This window comes from Melanotaenia boesemani, chromosome 19 (assembly GCF_017639745.1).
Source record: "Melanotaenia boesemani isolate fMelBoe1 chromosome 19, fMelBoe1.pri, whole genome shotgun sequence".
NCBI lineage: Eukaryota > Metazoa > Chordata > Actinopteri > Atheriniformes > Melanotaeniidae > Melanotaenia > Melanotaenia boesemani.
This window is the reverse complement of record NC_055700.1, coordinates 10,804,595-10,826,782: the sequence shown is the minus strand read 5'-3', so window position 1 is coordinate 10,826,782 and position 22,188 is coordinate 10,804,595. Positions and strand designations below refer to the sequence as shown.

Here is a 22,188-nt window from a genome sequence, read left to right as displayed (position 1 = left end):
TCTTTCTATATTACAACCACTAAATGGTACTGATTAACAAATGGTTGCTTTTACCTCACTGATTGGCATGCTTTGGTATTGACCTTTGTACCAAACAGTGCTCAACAATGAGGGCTGGCAGACTGCTCTCCGTCTTACTGAGTTACTGTTTTGACTGAGAAGTGGTAAGTACGAAGAGGCTTCCAGTAAGGTTAGATCTGTAGACAGTACACACACTGAAGGAGAAATTGTGCAGGCATTATTGATATTTATCTGCTTTGTGGTTATAGTTTGTTTGGTTAAGGTTGAAAAGTTCAGTTCAAACTGGATAGGACACATTGGAAGCGGCCGTATAAACAGTGGGGTGATATGCTGCAGATGTTTGCTTTGAACCAGTCACTATTTTCTTGTAGCTTATGGTAAAGCTTGGAAATATTATCTGCACACAAAGCTGACAGCATTTTCGTTTGGATGTTATTGCTTTTTTTCCTCTCCCCGAGGGCTAATAAAATCTTGTAACTGCACAGCCAGGCACAAGAGTCAGGTATTAACAGCAGTCCCCTGCTCTTCTCACTGCTAACACAGCAATGCCTACGCAAACACTATACTCAGAGATTATCCCCTCCAGTCAAAGATAATGACACACAAATGTACCCTCCTATATATATGCTGTTCATTAGCGCTGCCTTAGGAAGCTGCTGTGTGAAGAGCTGCTATAGCAGGTGATTGCCCTTATTTGGTAATGGCCCAGATCATGTGACCACAAAATGGTGGAAGCTGTGAGCTGTTTATAAGCTGAGCATCTCCATCGAGAGGTTGGAAGCAGGAAACGGGAGGTATATCCATGCTCTGACTCGCAGGAGGACAAAGATTCCTGAGCCCTAGCAGTGGTGAGTAAACTGTTTCTTCAGTGAAGATAAAAAGAGGAGAAAGAGGTATATGTTCTGCTTCCCCCCCTCCATCACAACCAGCAGTCAGGAAGCGAGAGTGAGGGAGGGGCTGCTGTCATCAGCACTGTGGTCCTGTGCTGTGATGTGGAAGTAGATCAGAAGCAGCTCAGCATCCTCTGTAAAAAGATGCAGAAAATATGTCATTTCTTCTTTTATTGTTCTATGTATCAGTGCTGTTATACATCTGTGTATGGAAGTGTGTGTGCACATATTATAGACACACTGACTCATCAATAGCCCTCGTCAGCATACAAGAATTAAAACATTCAGCATTTTTCTGATTCAGCTGCTAATGCAATCACATTTCCACTGTTCCACAGAAATTCTAGCGAGGAAGAACAAGGATGTGTTTTTTTTATGCGAGTGAGCATGTCACGTGACTTGCTGTGAATTTGCATCTCTGCCCAATCTGTGCTCAGGCAAGCATGCAGTCATTCGATTTGAATCAGCACTAGGAAGCGAGGAGGGGAACGAGCCTGTCAGGATGTAACAAGACCCCCCTCCAGTACGCACCACCCTACCCCTCCTCCACTTTCAATAGAAGGATTATCCACAAGGAAAAATGACCTTTTAACCTCAATCTTACTCATTTCCCTCCTCCAGTGTTCTCTCCCTTACATGCTTATACGCTTATCTTTGCCCTCCCCTCCCCCTTTGTGGCTCCCTTTTCATTATGGAGCTTAATTTGCCCTGATCAATACGTATGTGAAGACATGTCAGGGTTTGTACAGAGGGTGGGGTCTCTGGGGTTTCAGACTGAAACAGGGTGTGTGACACATCTGATTAGGATAAACCTGGCTAAGCATTAATATTTAAACAAAAATATTTAAAACCAAAACAACTTTATACATGTGTAGTTTCTATAAGATATCTATTGTTGGTTAAATGAAAGCAATGAAAGCCCTCTCTGAGAAACATTACATTATCTGACTAGAAACAAGATGTTCACACTTATACATTTTTGTAGGAAATTCTCGAGACACCGCATGTTTCTTGGACAAAGAAAACAAAAAATAGTTGAAGTAATTTATGTAAGCATGTCAATATAAATGGAAAAACGCTGTACAAGGCAAAAACAGCTTGTACAATCATAATGAAAATAAAAGTTCATATTTGGTATGGCTTTCTTTATTCCTCAAAACAGCCTAAATCCTGTTGGACAAGTAGTTCTGTTCGTTAAGTATTTTTCAGCAATACGTTCAGACATGTCGTTTCAGACATTTCAAAGCCCTTCTATGGATGTTGGCTGCCTTTTGTTCTGTTCTCTGTCAAGATAATCCCATACTTCTTCAATAGGGCTAAGGTCTTAAATTTGGTGAGTCATCAGCCCATAAAACCTGTTGCTACTGATTGCTAGACTAGTTTTTTTGTCATTTGGCATTCCTCGGCCTTTTCTCTTGTTTCCCTTCCTTAAGAATGGCCTATAGACAGCCACATTTCCATGGAGAGCATTTCTGATGAGAATTTGATGGATTAAAAGGGAGTTCAGATTCATTTCTTGAGTGCTGTGTCAAGTCTTGGCTGGATTCTTTCCCCCCGTTTCTTAAGGAAATCACTTCTTTTTCCAACACACCTGATTCAAATTCAGTGGATCCAACCACCTATCAAGTTCAGCACAATAACTCATTAATTTAAGTCAGGTATGTTGGAGCAGGGAGACACTGAAAACCTGCAAGGTTCCGGCCCTCATGTGACCGCATTGAGTTGCGGTGTAATTAAGAAGCAGTTCGTTACATGGCATCTGTAACTTAACTGTATTAGCACTGTAGGCTGTTTGTTCATGCATATTTGCACTTTAAATATGCATATTTGCACACAAATGTTGGATTATTTATTGGTATTTATTGAACTATGAGATTATTAGTATTTGGGTTTTAGGTGTTGGGCAATAGGTTTGGGTTTAGTTTACAATGTGTGTTTATAATTATTTAAGTAGGCAGGTTATGGATATTTTTAAGATCCATATTGTGAGTTTTCTAAAATATAGAGTTTCTTTTATGACCTGGGAAACAACTCTGTTCAGCAGGAAGTAGTTTAGCCCAATCGGCATCAGAGGAGATAAATTACTATTTACTCATTTGGAAAGCTGCTGCTGGTGGAGCTGGGCTGCTCCACAATAGGATGGTGAGTCCCCTGGTCCGTTTGAAATGTAATAAATAAAATAATTTTTTACTCGATTCCGCTTTTATTGCTTCACTGTTTACAGCCGGTCACACAGGCCAGCTTGTCACACCTGGTCTACACCCTGTTTCTACATCACTTATTATTTCTTATTCTAACTTATATAACATGTGTATGTACTGTATTTAAGCAGAGCAATTCTATAACATAGAAATACTGCATTAGAATTAAAATCAGACTTTTGAAATGTAACCTAAATGTAGTGAGGTTAAAACTTGTCTTATTTTTTGTTTTATAACATTATACACATTTACTCTTGCTGAGACAGATGTATATATTTGCCAGTGTAAGCACACTCCTTGGTCTAAGCTGAAGATATGCCCTCAGTGCCCTTTTGGTTATTCATGATGAATTTTACAGCTTATTTTCCAAGTGATCCAAAATTCTTTTGTAAAAATGTATTCAGTCAATATGTTTTGTGACCTGTTGAAGTTCACCATATACTTTTTAAATGTAAAAATTCAAATAGTAAAGGAACTTTGGGGGTGCATCATCTTACAAAGCTTATTTCTTGGTGGCAGAATTGCTACCAAAGCTGGAAAAGTAATGTAGGGGACTAAAGAGCTGAAGCCAAGTTATTTAGGAGGACAAAATATCCCTGGGATTCAGCACTTAAAAACACGTACATACCAGTCAATTACAATTTGTCATAACATTAGCCCGACTCTCACTCTGATAAATCATCACACAGAGGAAATGCAGGAGATAGATTACGTAAAAATTTGGGCATTTTCATGTTGTTGTGTTCCATCACAATGTGAAATAATGTAATTATTTCTCTATAGGTCCTCCTGTGGTCGGACCTGGCGTCAGAGAGCAAAATGAGCTCAGACGGTGCCGACAGCAGACCAGGTGAGTGTGAATTTAAAGAACATTGTGGCTCAATTTAAAAAATGTCTTTCTTGCACTGATTTTTTTGTTTTGTTTTCTAGTCCCTCCTACTTCGCTACCCCTGCAAGGGGGGGCTACTCAGCGAAAAAAACTCTCTGCGCCTCGAATCAGCCTGTCACTGGACCAGAGTGAGGATGATTTGGGGGAGACGCCAGACGACCTCGACATTAATGTTGATGACCTCGACACTCCAGATGAGGGCGATTACCTCGACTACACTGATCATGAAATGGACTGGGAAGGTGGGTCACATGAGAAACAAACAATGTTTTGATGATGGCCCTGAAATGATTATGGTGAAGTCATATTTGCTGAGAATGAATGTGTCATGTGCCAAACACTTGCTGCAGCTTTCCTTTCCACATTTTCTGTTTTAAGTGTCAATATTTTAGCTAAAGGACAAATCACGGATGTTCCTTTGGTTTTAAAATCCTTTTCCATGGAAGATATTTTAATAAAGATTAGTTTCAATGCTTTGATTAATTAAGTGAGTTTATTTTAGATTAGGATTTCTATTTTGGCTGTGTAATTTTCAGGGTTCTGCTATTTTACATGGTGACTCATTGCTCACTGCCACAGTGTTAAGGAGACATCAAGAGAGCATAGACTTAAGAAATGATATTTGTATTTGGACTTTTTCCATTTCAGATCCCAGTGCAGCCAACAGGAGTGGGACAAGTGACTCCTACAATACGATTCCAACATACAGCGCCGAGGAGGAGCGCCAGGATGGCAAGCTATGGAGGACCGTTATTATCGGGGAGCAGGAGCACCGCATTAACATGAAGATCATTGAACCCTACATGAGAGTCATCTCCCATGGAGGTGACTATTCAATATGAGCTGTTTTTACAGAGGAAAATACTTCTCAGATATACTCTGCCTAAGAAAATGCCAATAAAATCAAGAGTGGTTTATTATCTTAAAGGCAGATTAAAGGGACTGCGTGCATCCAGATCCAAAAACCTGCATGTCTGTTTTTGTGATTTTGGTTAAAAAATAATTATGAGATTTACATAATTAGATAAACAAAACACAGTCTTTATGCAGAAGTTAGATGTTCTTTTGCAGTTAGTCTGTCTTACTACAAAAGCAAAACTGTGAAAAAGTAAGTCTCTATCATCTACTCTATCGCAATTACTCATAATTTCTTAGCTAGCAAGAACATGTCTTATCTTTGTCTTATCTTAATAATGAGGAAACATCAAAGCAAGGAAGTACAGTTCTCAGTGTAGTCAGCTGGTGGGAATTCAAGGAATCCAAATTTGTGTCTGATTTTGTGTCCTCTGCATCAGGGCTGGTTATGCACACTGGCAGAGCTGCAGCTTGTTTAATGAACGGTGTCAGCTTGCTACAAGTATGCTTACATGAATTAAAGGGAAATTTATGTTTCTATTTAAGACATAAGAGGTCCAAGTGACATCAGTTATCTTGAAAAGTATTTTCTCTTTTATGCTAGAAGGCCAGGCATCTTGATAAGCTAATAGAATCTAAAAATGAACAAAGAAAGATACAGGGTCACATATTACTAGTTTCACATCTAAAGACCCTTCTCTCAGAGGTCCTCATGGCTGCAGGCAACCCTCTGGTAATCTAGTGACACGGTGTAAACACTGATCATATACAATAATGAACAGAAAACTAACCCTACAGTGTTCCTCACTCTGCTCAGTGCTGTGGGCTTACGTGAAACACAGACATCCCATATAAACTGAGATATCTGTCACTGAAAAATCAATATCAGAAGCAATGCCATCTAGAGAAAACACTCTTTCTCAGTGACTCTGAATCCGCTGATGAATGGGTTGGTGAATAAAAGGAAATTACATTAATCTGAAGAGTAGCTGGATGAAACGGGACCGAAAGACAGACAAAAGAAACTCAGACTCACTGATAAAAAGAACAAAAAGAAGGGAAATAACAGACAAATCAAGTCTTCACCTATAAAGCAAAACATTCAAGTTGACTCTTACTACTTTCATTTTTTGTGTCCTCTTTTTTTTTTTTGTATTCAAGGCTACTATGGCAACGGAGTGAATGCTATCATAGTGTTTGCTGCCTGTTTCCTGCCAGACAGCAACCGAGAGGAATACCATGAAATAATGGAGAACCTTTTCCTGTAAGTATTTTCTTTTTTTGCCCTGTTTCCTATGGCCTCTCGTAGTTTATACTAATGACAAATCATTAATCATTTTTAAAGTTGCATGCTTTAAGCAAATGCTTAAATACAAACATAATAAAGGTCTAAAGTCTCGCAGATGTTTTCATTTTGGTGCCTCCTAACAAAGGCTAATTCAGCACCCATCTTGCATCCTGTCTCTTCTTTGAGCTCTCTCCAGCAAGTTAACATAAATCTTCTGCTCTGTCACTTTCCTTCTGTTTTTCTTTACTTCTTCCAAAAATGTCCCTTTGCATTTCTTTGCTTCATCAGTCATTGTCCACATTCAAAATGGGTAGTGTAGTGTCTAGAGTTGATATCCAGTTGCCAGTGTGTGTCACATTGTTAAATGTGGGTTTTTTTCAGCCCTGGGATGTTGCAGTGCAACAATGGCTTCAGAAATGTACATAATGAATGTCAGTGTGCCATCAAAATCAGTCTGAAGTACAGAGTTTTAAGGCCAGAAACTTATCAAGTCTTGTTTTAAATAGGACTGTAGAGCGTCACATTTATCTGCATAATATTCCCCAAATCAGGTGTACCCTTTCCCAAACCTTTCCCAGGAAACTTGTTCATGTATTTATCACATCTGATCTAATTTTATCTGTGTGAAAGTGTCAAAACAATCATTGATCCAAAATGCTGAGGCCAGAGTTCTGTCACCACCAGTAAAAAAATCACATTTCTCCTGCAGTTTCTCAACACCAGCTCCCAGTAAGAATAATAAAATAATCTAAAATCCTCATATTGTACAAAAATCTGAAGATCCTGTTGGTTTTCATAACCCCAGAAGAACCCCCTGTTCTACTTGTGGTTCCCATAATTTCTAGAACTAGAACAAGAAGAAGAGCTTTTAGTTATCAGATTCCTCTTCTGTAAAACCAGCAGCCTGTTGGGAGCAGAGCTACAACTCCCTCTTTGCTAAGAAGAAGAAAAAGCTTTAATTATCTAGTCTGTTGGTGCACTTCTTTTTCTTATTTTAGATATGCTCTTTCTGTCTTTTCTATCCTTTGTACACTTATTAATTGATGTTTTTCTTTTACTTTCATTTACATAAATATTTTACCGCAGTTTGTTTTGTTACATTTTTTATCGTTTATATTTTATTGCCATGATTTCATCATTCTGTGTTAATCCTTGTGTTGCATTTGTGTTTGAAAACTGTGATCTAAATAAAGTGAAGTTGATTAGTCTCTGCAGCGTCCAAATGGATTAGTTCAGGAAGTTTATTTCTCTGAAGTCAAAGTTGACTGGCAGTGTGCGTGCTGGTGCAAATGATTTCCTGAGGGTTTTTGGAGGTGTACCAAAAAAAAAGAATAAAGGGTTTTTGAGAAACAGGTTGATTGGCACTGAATGACACCGCAGGGCCAAATATATTCTGTTGAATTGGCAAGGAATTTAATAAAACAAACAAACAAAAAAATTTGGTCTCCAGTGGGAATGTAAAATTTGACAAACAAGTCTAAGACATTTGGGACTGAAGTGACTTTTTGTGACTAAAACCATATTAAAGAATGGTAACACAGAAAACAGTACAGATAAAATATGGAATCAAAAGATCACAAACAAGTACATGACTGCAAACTAAACAATGAAATAAGACTTCACTTTGTTATGAAACACAAGGAATCCCATCGACAGGCAATGCAAAACTACACAAAACTTGACTCCCAATCGGTGTTGGCTACTGGTGGAACATCAAAATCTTTTGGAATTAAGCTATTATGTGTGTGAAGATGTTGCATTGCATCTAAAAGAAGCCTCAGTGCCTCTCTCCAAATAAAATGATGAGAAACAAATCTTATTTCCAGAGACCTGCCGTGTTTATAGCTCCACTCTGCTGGCAGGATTGTATTTTATGCCTGGAAAGTGTGGTTGGGATCCCACTGGCTGGTCTGTGAGAGATATTGCGTAAGCTAGCATGTCTGAGAGTTTTGGATAGAAATGAGAGAAGGTAAACAGTAGTGTCTGCAGTGTCTGATGCCAGATGGCTCAAAGTCTGATTTTCTTGCAAGGAGGAGTAGGTGTAGCTTTGTATTTAACAGTACAGAGTTTGTCAGTGGGAGATGATCACAATAGTCACAAAACAAGTGGATCAGCAGTGTTGGATTGTAAGCTGAAGAAGGACATTCGATTAAAACGACAGAAGAGTCAGACTGAAACCAAAGTCAGCGAAGTTAAAGGAGTTATTGAAGAAAGTGGCTGAGGATATTTTCAACTCCTTTTTTCAAAGGAAGCAAAAAAAATTCCCCACTGACAGAGAGGACAGAGGGGAATGACGAGAGAAATGAGAAAGAGATAGCAGTTTCTTGGGGTTTGAATCGGGGAATTGGATTTTGGAAAGTGGTCTGATTGAGCTTCTGAGATTGATGTAAAGAAGGAAAGATGAGGAAATTCAAAATGGATCTCCCATGAAGCAACACTTGTACCAATTTCTGACTTCAGAGGAGTGAAATTTCAAACATGCAGATAGTTGACTTTTTCACATTAGAGTAAGACTTGTCTACTGTTTCCTCATATCTTAGGTTCAGTACAAAAGTTGCTTCTCTCTTCCAAAATATTGACAAATTCCAAATACATAAATAATATGTTGAATCTTCTGACTAAAATATATAATAGGTTCAATGCTCCTTATTTCCTTGCTTGTTTTTAGTGTAAATACTGCATCACCCACATTGATGTCTACACAAATAAAAGATACTGCCATTGTAGTATTTTCCATTACCTTTTTTGTGTTCTCTTGTAGTACCATCTCCAGAGCTGAATGCCATATTAACAAATCATCAGCTGATGCAACATGCCGTGTTTTCACTGTTCATAACAGGAGTGATGCACATGTTGCATCAACCTTTTCAAGTCACATGCCTTTAAAATAATCAAATATCTACAAACTTGACAGCAAAGTCAATAATTTACAAGAAAAACTGAATTTTAAAATTTGCAGAAAGATCTTCTCAATTTTTTTTGCTTCAAAACTAAGCCTTCTGTCAAGATATATCACTAACAATATGGGGAAAGCAATGATCTGTTGGTCTGTGTAGCACATTGAACAAAGGCCAAAATATCTCACCTGTTAGGTTATTTACACACTTTCACACGTCAAAGGTTTAGACACACTTTGCCTCCAGATTTAATGGGAAAGTGTGTCCAAACCTTTGACTGGTAGTGTATAATAGATGCAAATATTCTGCTTCTTAAAGGAGAGGTTTAATGACTTCAGGGATCCACTCGTTTTTGTTTTCTAGTACCATTAGAATGATTAAATTTGGGGGTGAGAAAAAATTATTAAAGGGATTATCATAACATTACTATAGCTTCAGCTCTTTATCTTACCCAGAGGATGATGTGTAAATTTAATTTAATTCTCACAGAATTCTGTAATTTGCATTAACTCTAGTGCTAATAAGCAGGATTCCTTTGAGCCACAACTACAGGATTTAACCTGCTTTTTGCATTTAACTTTGAAGTTATGTGATATATTTGTACATCATTGAAAACATGTTTCTTTTTGGGAGTGCAAGCCAGAAGCTTGTCAGAGTGCAGAACCTTACAGCGAAAGGAGCTAAAACAATTAGTCTCTAATATGATGAACTCAATCTGCAAAAAAATATGCAAAGCTGCTCTGGTGGTTTGTCTAAGATAAGATAATATAGACCTTTAAATATAATGAACAGGTTCCCTTGAAATGTTCCTGCAAAACATGAAGATGATGATAATGTGAGCATGCTAGGATGCTTAAAGTAGCATTTAGATTAAAGCATCTGCACAAGTGCACAAACAATAGATTGTTTTATATATATTATTATTATTTTTATAATATTTTGTAATATTTAGGATATCTAGAGGGTCTGAAATTGTACTTTTAGCTATGTCTTGTGAGCTGTACGTCTTCTCCCATTTACAAATAAATGTGTAAGGACCTGCCTCCATTTTGGGGGAAAAAAGCCCACATGAAGTGAGCTGTTATATTTTCTTGAAGGCTTAGTTTACAGTCAGGGTAGGACTCCAAGAAATGAATGTTTATCAATGTAAGGTCCTGTGAACTGATGGAGATATGAATCCTTGTGTGTGACTTCAGCTATGTGATCAGCACACTGGAGCTGATGGTGGCTGAGGACTACATGATTGTGTATCTGAATGGAGCCACTCCTCACAGAAGAATGCCTGGCCTTGGTTGGCTGAAGAAATGCTATCAAATGATTGACAGAAGGTTTGTCCTCTATCTATGATAAGATACTACTCAGGTTTTTTTTGTATGTGAGTTAATGATGACATTTCATGACTATGAGTTAAATTTGTATCTTTCAAGTGTAAAAGTGAACATGTGCACTGTTTCACGAGACATGTTATCTTCAGGCTCAGGAAGAATTTGAAGTCCTTCATTATTCTTCATCCTTCATGGTTTATCAGGACCGTTCTAGCCATTACCAAGCCGTTCATCAGGTAAACAAATTTCACAGCACAAAAATACTGGATTGTGTCATTTCAGACAGATTTACTGAATGTTATTAAAACTTTCATACAATGAACATTTGTTGAGTGAATGCTAGTAAATACTGTTGTAGTAATAACTTTAACTTTTTAAGACTTAAGAGATTTTCAGACTGGTTGCAAATATGATTTGCTGTTTTTATTATTCTGTTAGAGCTAATGCATTATTTTATTCAGAATTGCATCCTTGATTAATTGGGAATTTTATTAGACCTGTAGTTATATTCTGACTGGAAATTACACAAATTGCAAAACATGATTAAATGTTGTGTTGTTGAAAAAAACAAACAAACAAACAAAACAAAAAGAACAAAACCCACTTTCTCATTTCAGGAACCACAGGGTTTTTAAAAGTTGCTAGAAGACTTTTTGTTCCACTGGGATTCAGGATTCTGAGTCACTGTTTTCCAGGTCTTTAAATCTGAAAGGCTTTGCAAAGTTGTGATGTATCACATCTGAACTTTTGCTTTGTCTCTCCAGAATGCTGATATTATTCTCTGTAAATCATTTTGAAAATGGAAATGAGATTTTTTTTCTTATGGTGATTTAAACAGACGTTTTATGTCCAAAAAGGGAGTTGGTAGATGTTTGGCACTTAACTGTTGCTGTATTTGATAATTGTCTTGCATGTAGCTTTTTTCTTTGAGAGTCTTAACGTAAACATCTTATCTGTCATTTGCTATCATGAAGTTGTTTTAGATTATTGACATGGGGGACGAAAAATCCTCTTACTTGACCAGTGTGGCATTTTGGGGCCCAAGTGTTTATGAGAAGCCTCATATGTGTCTAAACAACCTAACTTGTGACTAATTTGACCTCAGAGTTCATCTCCAAAAACTTTTTTAACTTTACATATTAGCTTTTTGTAAAGGATAAGCAACCTTTTAAAGAAGAGTATTTTAAGATTCTGGAGAAAAATTCAGACTTCAGGTCTTACAATAAGACAAGGACAAGTGAGTAAGTTGAGTTGAGTTGTCTGGTCAGTATTTTGGACCAGAATCCAGACCTGAATGTTTGGAGAAACTAAATAACAGAAAGGTGGAAAGGAAACCATAAACCTTGAGGACCCGGAGGTCATTGCAAAAGAAGAGTGGCTTAAAAGTTTGGTGGAGGCATGCAGCAAGCTTGGTAGCTTTTGTAAGAACTGATTCATGCAAATGTGCATAAAGGCTTTGAGATTGTTTTCTGGAAAAGAATAACCAATTATAAGCAAAAACAAACTCCAAATATTTGTGATTAACATTTCTGACTTAGTGTCAAACTGCTTTGTCATTCGTCACTTTCAGCCACAAAAACCTTCAGGTTAAATAAAAAAATAATCAAAAATTTATATGAATATAAATAATAATATGAAGCTGTATACATGTCTAAATGTGTAAATTGCCATAATAATTTGGAAAGCATGTAAACATGTTTATATGTGTTTCTTTCTGCAGTGCCAAGTTCAGCAGTAAGATTAGGTATGTGAACAGTTTAGATGAGCTGCAGGAACTCATCCCGATGGATTCCATCCAGATCCCAGAATGCATCATTAAGTGAGTTTCTCGAAGTCCCTGAATGCAGCACCACCTTTACCCCATCCAAGCCTGACTTGTCTTAATGACTTTATTACTCATCTTGCTGTTTGAACTCTCACCCCTAGACTCGATAAGGAACTGAAGGAAGCAGCAGAGAACTCAAAGTAAGTGTTGACTCTCCTGTCTCTTGTTACCTCCTCTGTGGAGGCAGTGGCCCCTGCCTCAGTTTTATCCATGGCTGGAAAGCTCATTTATGGCTCACTTTAAGATCAAAGATTTTTCTGCTGGATGAGAACCAACACTGGAGTTTCAAATTACAGTAGAGAAATGCAAAAAAAGTTGCTAAAGATGCTAAATGCACTGCTTTCATCTCATTTATCAATACAGTAAAATAAATGAGCGTCTCCTTATTACATGGTGATTTATTTCACTGATAACAGATGTAATAACAAAGCTGGAGACTTCATACACTAATCATTGGTGGGCTAATTGCATACTGAGTCGTAAATAAAATAAATAAATAAATAAATTGCATGTGTCTTCAAATTCAGTTCATGGAAGCATATAACAGTAGCAGTAAATCCTGCTAGAACAACCTCTCCATTTGTCTCTTTCCTTCAAGAATGAATAGTTTTCTGCAGGGGACTGAGCCAACAGCGGCAAGCAGAACAGAGTAAGTCTTCAGAGGCGTTAAAGTTCACACATGGAAGACAAATGGGCTTGTATCTTCAGTCTGTCACCAATACATAAACACACCCATCCTTAATGTCTCTGCTTTGTATTTTCATCTTTGCAGCAGACAAGGCGACGCTGGTGCCGGCAGCTCGTAAACCCACACATCCTGAATGGATGGGACACCTCAATCTTCAAAAGTTGCTGTTTTAATGAATGGGTCAAGCTGGAAAGTGCAGCCTGTGTGTGTATGTATGTGTGTGTCACTGTTTCTCAATTAGACACTAGAGTTTAATATGAACAATTTACAGTAGTTCCTGTTAACACTCAGATCAGTCTTTACTGCTGCTGTAGCATCTGCTGTACTGTGCACTTGGAGTCCTAAGAGCTATATAATCAAGTGTGATGCGTGCCAGCATCAACAGAGTAGCATCAGTGTTTACTTTAGGGTAGAAAATGCAATTACACACCAGACAATGCACTGCACAAATCAATTTGTAGACTATAGTTTTTTTGTGTGCATGAGAAGCAGTGAAGCAATAATATCTCCCCTTACTGGTTACTGATAAACAGACAACTTGTGTGTGTCAACCGGCTACACAAAAAAAGACAAGGTGTTGCCTAGAACCTTGTGCCATAGCTGATGACCTGCTTGCATTTAAGCAACTCAAACCTTTATCTTGTCCTACAGAATAAACCTATAAATAGATACTTCAACTGTATAGTGTTGATATGACTCAAAGCAAGTGCAAGTTAAATATGAAATCAAGCTGTCAGTGTGGTATGACAGCATATATTTCTAGCCTTGTTCTAAAGATGTGTGTGCGTGTGGGTGTGTTTGTGTGTGTGCATGTTTCTTTGTCAAAATAAAATGGGAATATAAAGTCTCAGTTGGATAATCAGGAAGAAACCTCAGATGAACGTAACAATGGGACCTCAATAAAGCACAACATCTTCTGTGTGTTTCCACATGCATGTGTGTATTTGTACATCTGTGCATGTCCCCTCATTAGATATCTGATGGTCCTCTAAGCCACGAGTCTTTAATGGAGTTAAGGATGTGCAAAGAAATTATGGATTGATGTCTATAAATTCAATAAAAAAGAAATTTAAGCCTAAATGTGGTCATGTCTTATTGGTCAGAGAAGCTTTGCTGCCAAATGATGAATAATTTTCCACCTTGTGAAGCAGCAGCTCATTGTTTTCAAAAGTGTTTTTTATTTCAACAGAATAACACGTTGTCAAATTAAATTTCAATGACAAACTCATGAGATACAGCAAAAGGCAACATTTTCAAATCCTAGTCAAAACACTACAACAAGTAAAAGGTCAGAAAAGCAAAAACTAGTAAATGTCCATAATAAATATACACATAAGGTCATACTCAAATAAAGCCAAAAAACAAACAAACAAACAAAAAAACAAAAAAAAACAAAGCCTAATCAACAAGTATATTATGCATATTTTCTGTTTTTATCTTTAATCTAAAATATTAACTGAAAGGAAAACATTTGCAGTGTGGAGAAATGCATTGTAGTTGCTAAAATGTTATTCTGCTGTCAGTGTTTAGTATCTCCATTCACTGCTGTATACTGGAAATATATCTAAACACCAATTAAACTACTCGTGTAATATGTTTTGGGGGATGCCACATTGTTTGAAGCTTTGGCCATGTAAATATATCCAAAACTGTCACACGTAAAAGAAAAGAGTGAAACCAACCCCCTTCATGCATGTTGAATATGGATTTGTTTCTGCAGCATATTTAATTTTGTGAATGGATAACAGTTATGAAATGCAGATCATTATAAATAGCTTCTCACGTCTCATTTGTTTGAGCTCATTCAGTGAAGGATAAATAGGTCTGTCCCTGAGGGCAGGAAGAGACAAACAGAAGAGAGGAGGGAATCAGAGAGACAGAAGCTTGTAGAAGAAAACAGAAGGCAACTTTTTATGCTTCATCGGAATGTGTAGCTCTCATCATCATACTCCAGCTCATTCTCGTTGTCCTCCCCCAGCTGCCCGTACCGGAACTTCCGGTACACGGTGCCATCATGGCCCATATAAACAATGTCCTCATCATCGTCGTCATCATCATCATCATCCTTATTCCCTGAGCGACGCTCACTGATGTCAACCAGCTGAGTCTCTTGGAATCGGCCTCCAGAGGAGCTGCCTCTCCCGCTGTAAGATGCAGAAGAAGAGCTGTAGCCACCATGTCTGCTTCCACCTCCAAATCCTCTGCCAGAGCCCAACTTCTCGTATCCACGGGGAGGGAGGTCCGAGGGTATGCTTTTGGACCTGGAGTGTTTGATGAGGAAGGCGACTACCACGAGCCCCAGCACAAGCAGGATGCAGGTGATTATGAAGATTGTCAGGTTACCTCTAGCCTCCTCCTCCTCCTCATTCCTGAATGGCAAGTTGGTACTGAGGATGCACTCTCCTGCAGAGAACAATTGCACCACTTACTGTGCAGTCTAAATGGAAAGATAAAATGGGGCTTACAAGATGACAAAATTCAAAGGGCACTCTGCCAATTTTACACATGAACTTTGGTTTTCTCAGAATCAAAAATACTTCTGAGGCTGCCGAACAATTGAATAATATCTTGGGGCTTTGGATGGAACTTTTCAAAGTAAAAAAAAAAAGAAAAAAAAAGAAATAGAGTTTGTGAAGTAGAAGAGTTATTCCAGACACTCCTGCTTGAGAAGTGAAAAACATTAATTTCAAGCTCAACTGTGGCTTGGACCAACACGAAACTGACTGATTTATCAGTTCAAGAGATTAACAAATGCATTATATAACACTTGGTTCTTTGATAAAAACTCAAAGTATAAAGCTTGTTTAAATAGTTAATCACAACTCTCAGTCTTCTTTTTGGAAGGAAACTTTCAATCACAGACCTTAAAAATATCAAGCTAAGAAAAATTGGCTTTATAAATATAACTTCAAGAGTTAACTTTCAGTTTTGGAGCAAATCTTGGGAAAATTTAGCAAATGCCTTTGTGCTTTTTACGTATAATTGCAGCTACAGAGCTTTTGGATATTGCTATCATAAATTCAGACAGAAACAATTAATTATCCCTAAAAACCTGACAAAGATCACCATCTCACCCAGCCTTGACCCAACAAGCATGATATTAGAACAGCCAACCTCGGGTTTCAGTGCAGTTACAACAATCCTGCTGTGGCAATGCAATGTCCTCGTTTTTCTCTTCATGGCGGCAACACATCAGACAGCGCCCCCCAGCTTCTAAGATTGCCTGAGCAGGACACATAGTGCAGTTGGATGGACCAGGTCCCCGGCACTCCAAACAGGAGCTGTCACAGTCTTCACAAGCGTAGCCTGAACCCTGATGAGTTGAAACAGAGAGGACTGATAAACAGTTACAGTTTTTGTTTCGTTTCTTAAAAATATATCATAGTTATTGTTTCTTTGCTTCTAAAACTTTGTTGAAGAGTTAAGCAAAAATGATGAGCAGTCTCGCAGCAGTCAATTAACATGCATCTCCACCTGTCAAACAGTCTCAATCAGCTGCCTCACAGCAGGAGGAGGAAGATTTATTCAGAAAGCGAGACAGTGTAATAATTTTCACTCTGCTGTTTGAAACAGCTTCTGGTGGAGTAATAAGCCAGTCTGAATTACATTACATGACACCTGAGGCCAAAACATTAGTAGTTATTAGTTGTTTCGTTGAGGGACTGGCTAAATGGGTTTTTAATCAAAAAGTTAGTATTTGTGAAACTAAAATACAGAAAAATATTGTTACCTTTATAACAGGATGCTGGCCAGTATCGCACATGGACTCACACCTGCCATTTGACAACAGGTATCCAGGGTAGCAGGAGTCACAGGACTGGGAGGCTTTTTCTGTGAAAACATGTCAACTTAAAGGGTAAGTGGTAATAATCTGCTATTTTCTCTTAAAAGTCTCCAAGATATCAGTTCATAGAAAAAAAGGAATGACATTAATTATTCTTCTATCCTGTACTGAAAAGTTTCCACAATTGTAAAGTGTTCATCTAAACATTCCTGGCAGTTTTTGCATTATCCTGCTGCAAACGGCAACAGGATTCACTTAATACTAACGCTGTGAAGGTTGTACGCAGTCTGCAACAATTTGTAGATAGGAGACACATGTTAAATTAACATGCACATGGTTGCCAGGATCCAAGGTTTCCAAGAAAAAAATATTATCCAGACCCTGCTGGCTTCCTTTGACCAATATAGCATCCTGCTGCCCTCTTTCCCCTGAGCTAAACATGAACATTAGCGCCATCGTTTACATGATGTGAAGAAAATATGGCTCATCAGACCAGGCTGCTTTCTTCCTTTGGTTAATGATGGAGGTCTGATGCTCACAATTAGAATTTTTGGTGGCAGGCAGGGGTCAGCACACTAATCAGTCAAAATGCTGTTTTGGAAATACTGTCTTATGTTCCTCATCAAGAAGATAAGAACTCACTGGTAAATGTCCCTTACATTATGAAAAGATACACTCTCTTTTTAAAATTGTGCATCCTTTGCAAAGATTCAAAAGTAATGTAGAAAAACTTAGAGAACAGCTGGATGCTACACTACAGTATCAACCATTTAAGACAAACAACTAACAGGACCAAAACTGAAATCAGAATTAAATGGGAGTGCTTGAACAGAGGAAGCTCCATGTCAGATCAGTGTTGACTCTGGTTTCATTCCAGTGGGATGCCTTTGTACCACCATCTCTCATTTTGTTTTTCACAATGTAATGCAGGAATTCTTTCTTTTGAGCAATTTTCACACATGCTCTTTAGCCTTAAAACTTGGCAAACATCTTTCAGAGGGCCTGCATTTGAGAGGGCAAGAGTTTGCAACATTCATCCTGGATTTTTGCAAAGAATTTCCACCCAGGAAATCTGCAAGCGAAAAGGTGAATGTGTTAGTAAAAATACATGCTTTATATTCTTTAAATCTGACCTGCATGCTCCTTTCCACATACTAAATAATACTTTCTGATCAAAAACATGAAGCACTGAAAACATGAAAAGGGCTTTGTCAGCCATTCTCAACAAGCTGTAAACAAAATACAGTTTCCATGTACTATTTCTGTCATGTCTTCCTATGCGCTCTACACAGCCATTCCTTGCATTTCCAGCTGTGAGTGAGCATCTTTAGAACAGAATCTCCAGCTGTGAAGTGCATGTGTGAAAAGCAACTGTGAAGAAAGTCTGGATCGAATTGTTACACATTCTCCAGAAGCTTAATAAGCACCAGGAGGGTCAACAGTTTAAAAGGGAGGGGCTGACATAAAATAACATGAAATCAAAGCCAGAACTGCAACCAAAATATAGAACCACAAAAGCAAAATGAGGAGTTTGACTTCATTCTTTGAACTGTATCTCCACAAAGCACAATTTGTTTAATCAATATTAATGTTCAGAGTTTTCCTAATTGAACTTGTTAGTCTACTTATAAGAATGAAAGCCACATACAAAATAAGGAAGCTGAAGTGAGAAACAGTCCTATACCACTGATCAACAGTTTCATCGTTTGTGGCTTAATTTTGTGTGTTTTCTGAGGATACACAGCGCACATGGGACTGCACTATATATAACACTGCTAAAGGGCACAGAGAACAGTTCTCCAACACTTTAACATCTGCAGTCCACAGAGAAAACGTCATCAGTATCTCATAACCTGTACATGATTTGTGTGTTTGTGTGTGTGTGTGTGTCCACAATCCATTAAATTACTACTGAATGGATATTTGTACCTGAGCATGTTCTGCAGGTGGCATGGCAGGGCTCGCAGGTCCGGTGCACAGAATCATGATAGTATCCCTGAGGGCATGAAGGGAGACAGCGGCCTTCTTTCCGCAAGTAGATGAGGCCGGGAGCGCAGCTCAGGCAGCCATCCTCCCCACCCACCATGCACTCACCACAACTTGGGTCACACTTTTCACACATCCTTGAGGCAGTGTTTCCATAGTGACTAGGGGACAGATGGTAAAAGTTGTGATAGATGAGATTCAATTAAATGAAACGAGATTAGAGGTTTGTTCGTGCACAAGAGGAAATTCCTTTTCACAGCCTTACATATAGACTGCCAGAAATACTTGGATATGTCATAGACCAACACAAAACAGAGGAGCTGCATTTGTAGCACTTCATTCATTGCTGAGGATAACACAGTGTTTGCATTTAGGTCTGTAAGGTACTTATGTAGCTTTTGTATCCTGTTATTTTTCTCTTTGAGTGTTTAACTGCACATCAATTTAACAGCACATTAATATAACTCTCTCAATTACTGAACCAGACCACATGAATGGCTATTTAATCTAAAGCTAAATTAGCCTGCATCTCCAAATCTGTCCAGCTTTAGTTTAGTGTCCACAACGACATTATGTTGCCAAACTGATCTTTTCTTAATCACAGCTCGGTGCCACTGCATTTAATGTGATGGATTAGCAACACAGTTGGATGGTGAGCAGGTTAAACTACCCATGCTGGCAGGTCTCCACACATTCTTTGGCCTCTCGGAACAGGTGGGCTTTGCAGGTGAGACACTGATGGCTCTGCTTTCCAATGCAAGTATGACAGGAAGCATGACAAAGTTGACATTTCTGCTCTGACTCCTCCTCATAGTAGCCTGTTGGGCACTCATCCACACAGGTGCCATCTGTACCAACAAACACACAGGATCATGCAGTTAATCAAACATGTCACATAAGCATGAGGAGCTCTCCAGGACACACAGAACTTCAGAAAATGAATAAAAAACAAACTTGACTAACTAAGCAAAAGATGTCCCTGGTTGCAGCTCAGACAGTGGGTTTTGCCTGGACCTGAACACCTGTGGCAGTATTTGTGGCAAGGGTGGCATTCCCCGTCCTGGTCTGTGTACTGGTGAGCTGAGCATTTGTGGTCTGATGACACACAGTGGTTGTTGCTGTCCAGCCTCTGACTGTCTCTGCAGCTGGTGCAGGAACTCACGTGGGGCCCAAAACATGTAAGACACGATGCATCACAGTCTGGAAATACACAAAGATTATTATAACTACAGTGAATGGTAACTGAAAAACTCTATCCATACAAGGTCAAATACGTTCTGCATTGTACATTTTATCCAATAGTTTTCACACATTGAGCTTTGAGTATATGGTCTATAAAACATTTTCTGCTGCAAAATTACATTCCATTTTGCAGCAAAGCAATGCACTTCCTTTTATATATCTTTCTACTGGCAGCTACTTTCAGCAGGAAAGAAAAAGCAGTGATTGCCTACAACATTTTCTTGTGAGGAACACACCATCCTCTGTGTTTTTGAAAAACAAAACCAGAGCGATGTGTCTTTCTCTAGGGAACTGTTGTTGGCATCACTGTGCAGTTTCCATCGTTTGACAGCTGCCTGTTAACCATCTGAAAGTGTTGCTATTTTAGTCTGAGCTGAAGTCAAGAAACACACTCAGGCGTAGTAGAGAATAATTTAGAAAATGCATGAGGAGTACTCTACAGTACAGAACACACATCATTTTAGGATAGATGGAGCTGTCTTTGTCATACTTTTAGTTGTGATTTCAGTTTAATTACTTGAGAGCTTTTTCTTGCTAGTAAGATACATTTAGTCTTCTATGATGGAATTTTTGCCCCCCAAAAAGCCTGCAAAAATAGTTTACCTTTTACTAAATACTTTGCAAAGCTTGAAGGATGGTATACCTTTACACTCTCCTGTTACAGCATCCCTATATGTATGGGAGGGGCAGGCAGCCAGACAGGCTCCATTGTGCAGGGTGGCCTCAGAATCCACACAGGCATCACAATCATTGCTGTTCGGCCCATCACACAATGCGCAGTCAGGGTGGCAATGCAAACACTTCCCTTGCTCGCTGTCCTCAAAAAACCTCTCAGGACAGTTGGGCACACAGAGGCCCTCATGGAGAAAGTGATACTCCTCACAGCCTGCAGAAAGATGAGCTTTTGAACTATATATGGAGAAATGATTCGTTACAGCCAGTGTTGGGAGTAATGCGTTTCAAAGTAACGTGTTGCAGTAACGATATTACTTTTTTGGGTAAAAGTAGTGCGTTACACTTAAAATATCAGTGACGAAATTACTTTACTGGACTACAGTAACATGTTTTTCTGCGTTACTTGGGCCGTGTCTGCCTACGTGTAAAGTTCTGATCTTTTAAAGTGGTGCACGCATGCTGCTGCCTGTGTGTGTGCTTGCCTGGATGTTTGTCCACACGGTGAATTAAGATATGGTAAAGTAATAAGTAGTGGCGTTACGTTTCAAATGCAGTAACGAGTAAAGTAATTTCATTACAATTTACAGAAATAATGAGTAACTAGTAACTAATTACTTTTTTAGAGTAACTACCCCAACACTGGTTACAGCTAATCAATATTAAACTGAGTGCTTCAAACTCATGAAGAGAACTGCAAAAAGAAGAGAAAAAATGACCAGATTTGTTAGAAAAATGACAAACCTTGAATAAAAAATAAGACAAGGTGAGGCAAAGAATATAAATTTTGTCAAGCCAACTTAATTTTCCTGTAAACAAATATTGCAGTAAAACATTGCAAATTAAACTGACCCTATAATCTTCATGGACCAGGTTTAGTCTTCATTTCAGCTGTTGATTTTTCAGTCACAACCTGATACATGGACTACCTTTGGATTAATTACCAGCTGGTAAGCAACATGTTTGACTAACAAAAAGTTTCCAAACATATTACTGTGACAAGTCCCACAGATTTATTTAAAAAATATTCAGATAAGACAAGTATTAGAATTCAAAAGGTAAGATCCCTGCAGGCTGGCTGACATACTGGAGACCAGTCAGTACATGTGTCACAGTCTGTCCTGCCACTCCTCCAGCACTCCCCTGATCCTCCACACCTGTCCCTGATCCCAGCTCTCAATCCACCCAACCTGCCACACCTGTTCCCCATTGTCTCACCAGTCCTTATAAGCTCCAGTTCACCTACCAGTCTCCGTCGGACCTCGTTCAAGCTACCTGAACTTCCCCTGTTCCCCGTCCCGACTGACCCAGCTAATTACTTGGACTCAGCACCATCTTTGGAACTAGTAATATTCTGGATGTGATAACCTGGTTCACAATAAACCTGTCACTTCAGTTCTCTCTCTGTGAGGTCCTTCATAACAACATGGACTGTTGCTGCATTCACAAATACAAATTACAAAATCTACCATGAAAAAAAAAAAAGTACATTTTTAACCCTCTGGTGCATGAATTAGTACAGAAAAGTACCACATTTTTTTAAATAAAATATTTTACTTCTACAGACATGCAGATTGATGTCTTTTAGTTTTTCAATCTTATGCTAACTTTTACTCAGTGTATTG

The 22,188-nt window shown here is 38.5% G+C and overlaps 2 protein-coding genes across 3 annotated transcripts in view; one reads left to right on the top strand and one right to left on the bottom strand.

Annotated features, from left to right (window-relative positions):
* The first annotated feature begins 92 nt into the window (after positions 1-92).
* On the top strand, positions 93-13,954 carry prune2 (prune homolog 2 with BCH domain). Of its 2 annotated transcripts, none has more exons than XM_041970016.1 (11): positions 93-164; positions 3,896-3,962; positions 4,043-4,243; positions 4,650-4,826; positions 6,018-6,120; positions 10,238-10,369; positions 10,516-10,602; positions 12,087-12,185; positions 12,293-12,331; positions 12,790-12,840; positions 12,964-13,954. In XM_041970016.1, the coding sequence occupies exons 2-11, from the start codon at positions 3,932-3,934 to the stop codon at positions 12,995-12,997; spliced, it is 954 nt and encodes a 317-aa protein (XP_041825950.1). In that variant the 5' UTR covers positions 93-164; positions 3,896-3,931; the 3' UTR covers positions 12,998-13,954. The 2 variants fall into 2 exon arrangements, with proteins under 2 accessions (XP_041825950.1, XP_041825948.1); XM_041970014.1 differs by lacking the exon at positions 93-164 and adding an exon at positions 175-869.
* A 91-nt stretch (positions 13,955-14,045) lies between these two features.
* Positions 14,046-22,188, bottom strand: part of pcsk5a (proprotein convertase subtilisin/kexin type 5a) — a 28,144-nt gene continuing 20,001 nt past the window's right edge. Inside the window, exons 31-37 of the mRNA XM_041970695.1 lie at positions 20,535-20,777; positions 19,613-19,849; positions 19,320-19,497; positions 18,593-18,810; positions 16,610-16,710; positions 15,994-16,192; positions 14,046-15,282 (exon numbers count right to left, since the gene is read on the bottom strand). Coding sequence (XP_041826629.1) covers positions 14,798-15,282; positions 15,994-16,192; positions 16,610-16,710; positions 18,593-18,810; positions 19,320-19,497; positions 19,613-19,849; positions 20,535-20,777 — 1,661 coding nt within the window. The 3' untranslated portion in view covers positions 14,046-14,797. The remainder of the gene's footprint in view (positions 15,283-15,993; positions 16,193-16,609; positions 16,711-18,592; positions 18,811-19,319; positions 19,498-19,612; positions 19,850-20,534; positions 20,778-22,188) is intronic.

Excerpts from the sequence above, each read along its gene's own strand:
- prune2 (XM_041970016.1), top strand. The coding sequence starts at position 3,932 with ATGAGCTCAGACGGTGCCGACAGCAGACCAG. Across the intron at positions 10,370-10,515 it reads TATCAAATGATTGACAGAAG|GCTCAGGAAGAATTTGAAGT; the intron begins GTTTGTCCTCTA and ends TGTTATCTTCAG. Across the intron at positions 12,332-12,789 it reads GAAGCAGCAGAGAACTCAAA|AATGAATAGTTTTCTGCAGG; the intron begins GTAAGTGTTGAC and ends CTTTCCTTCAAG.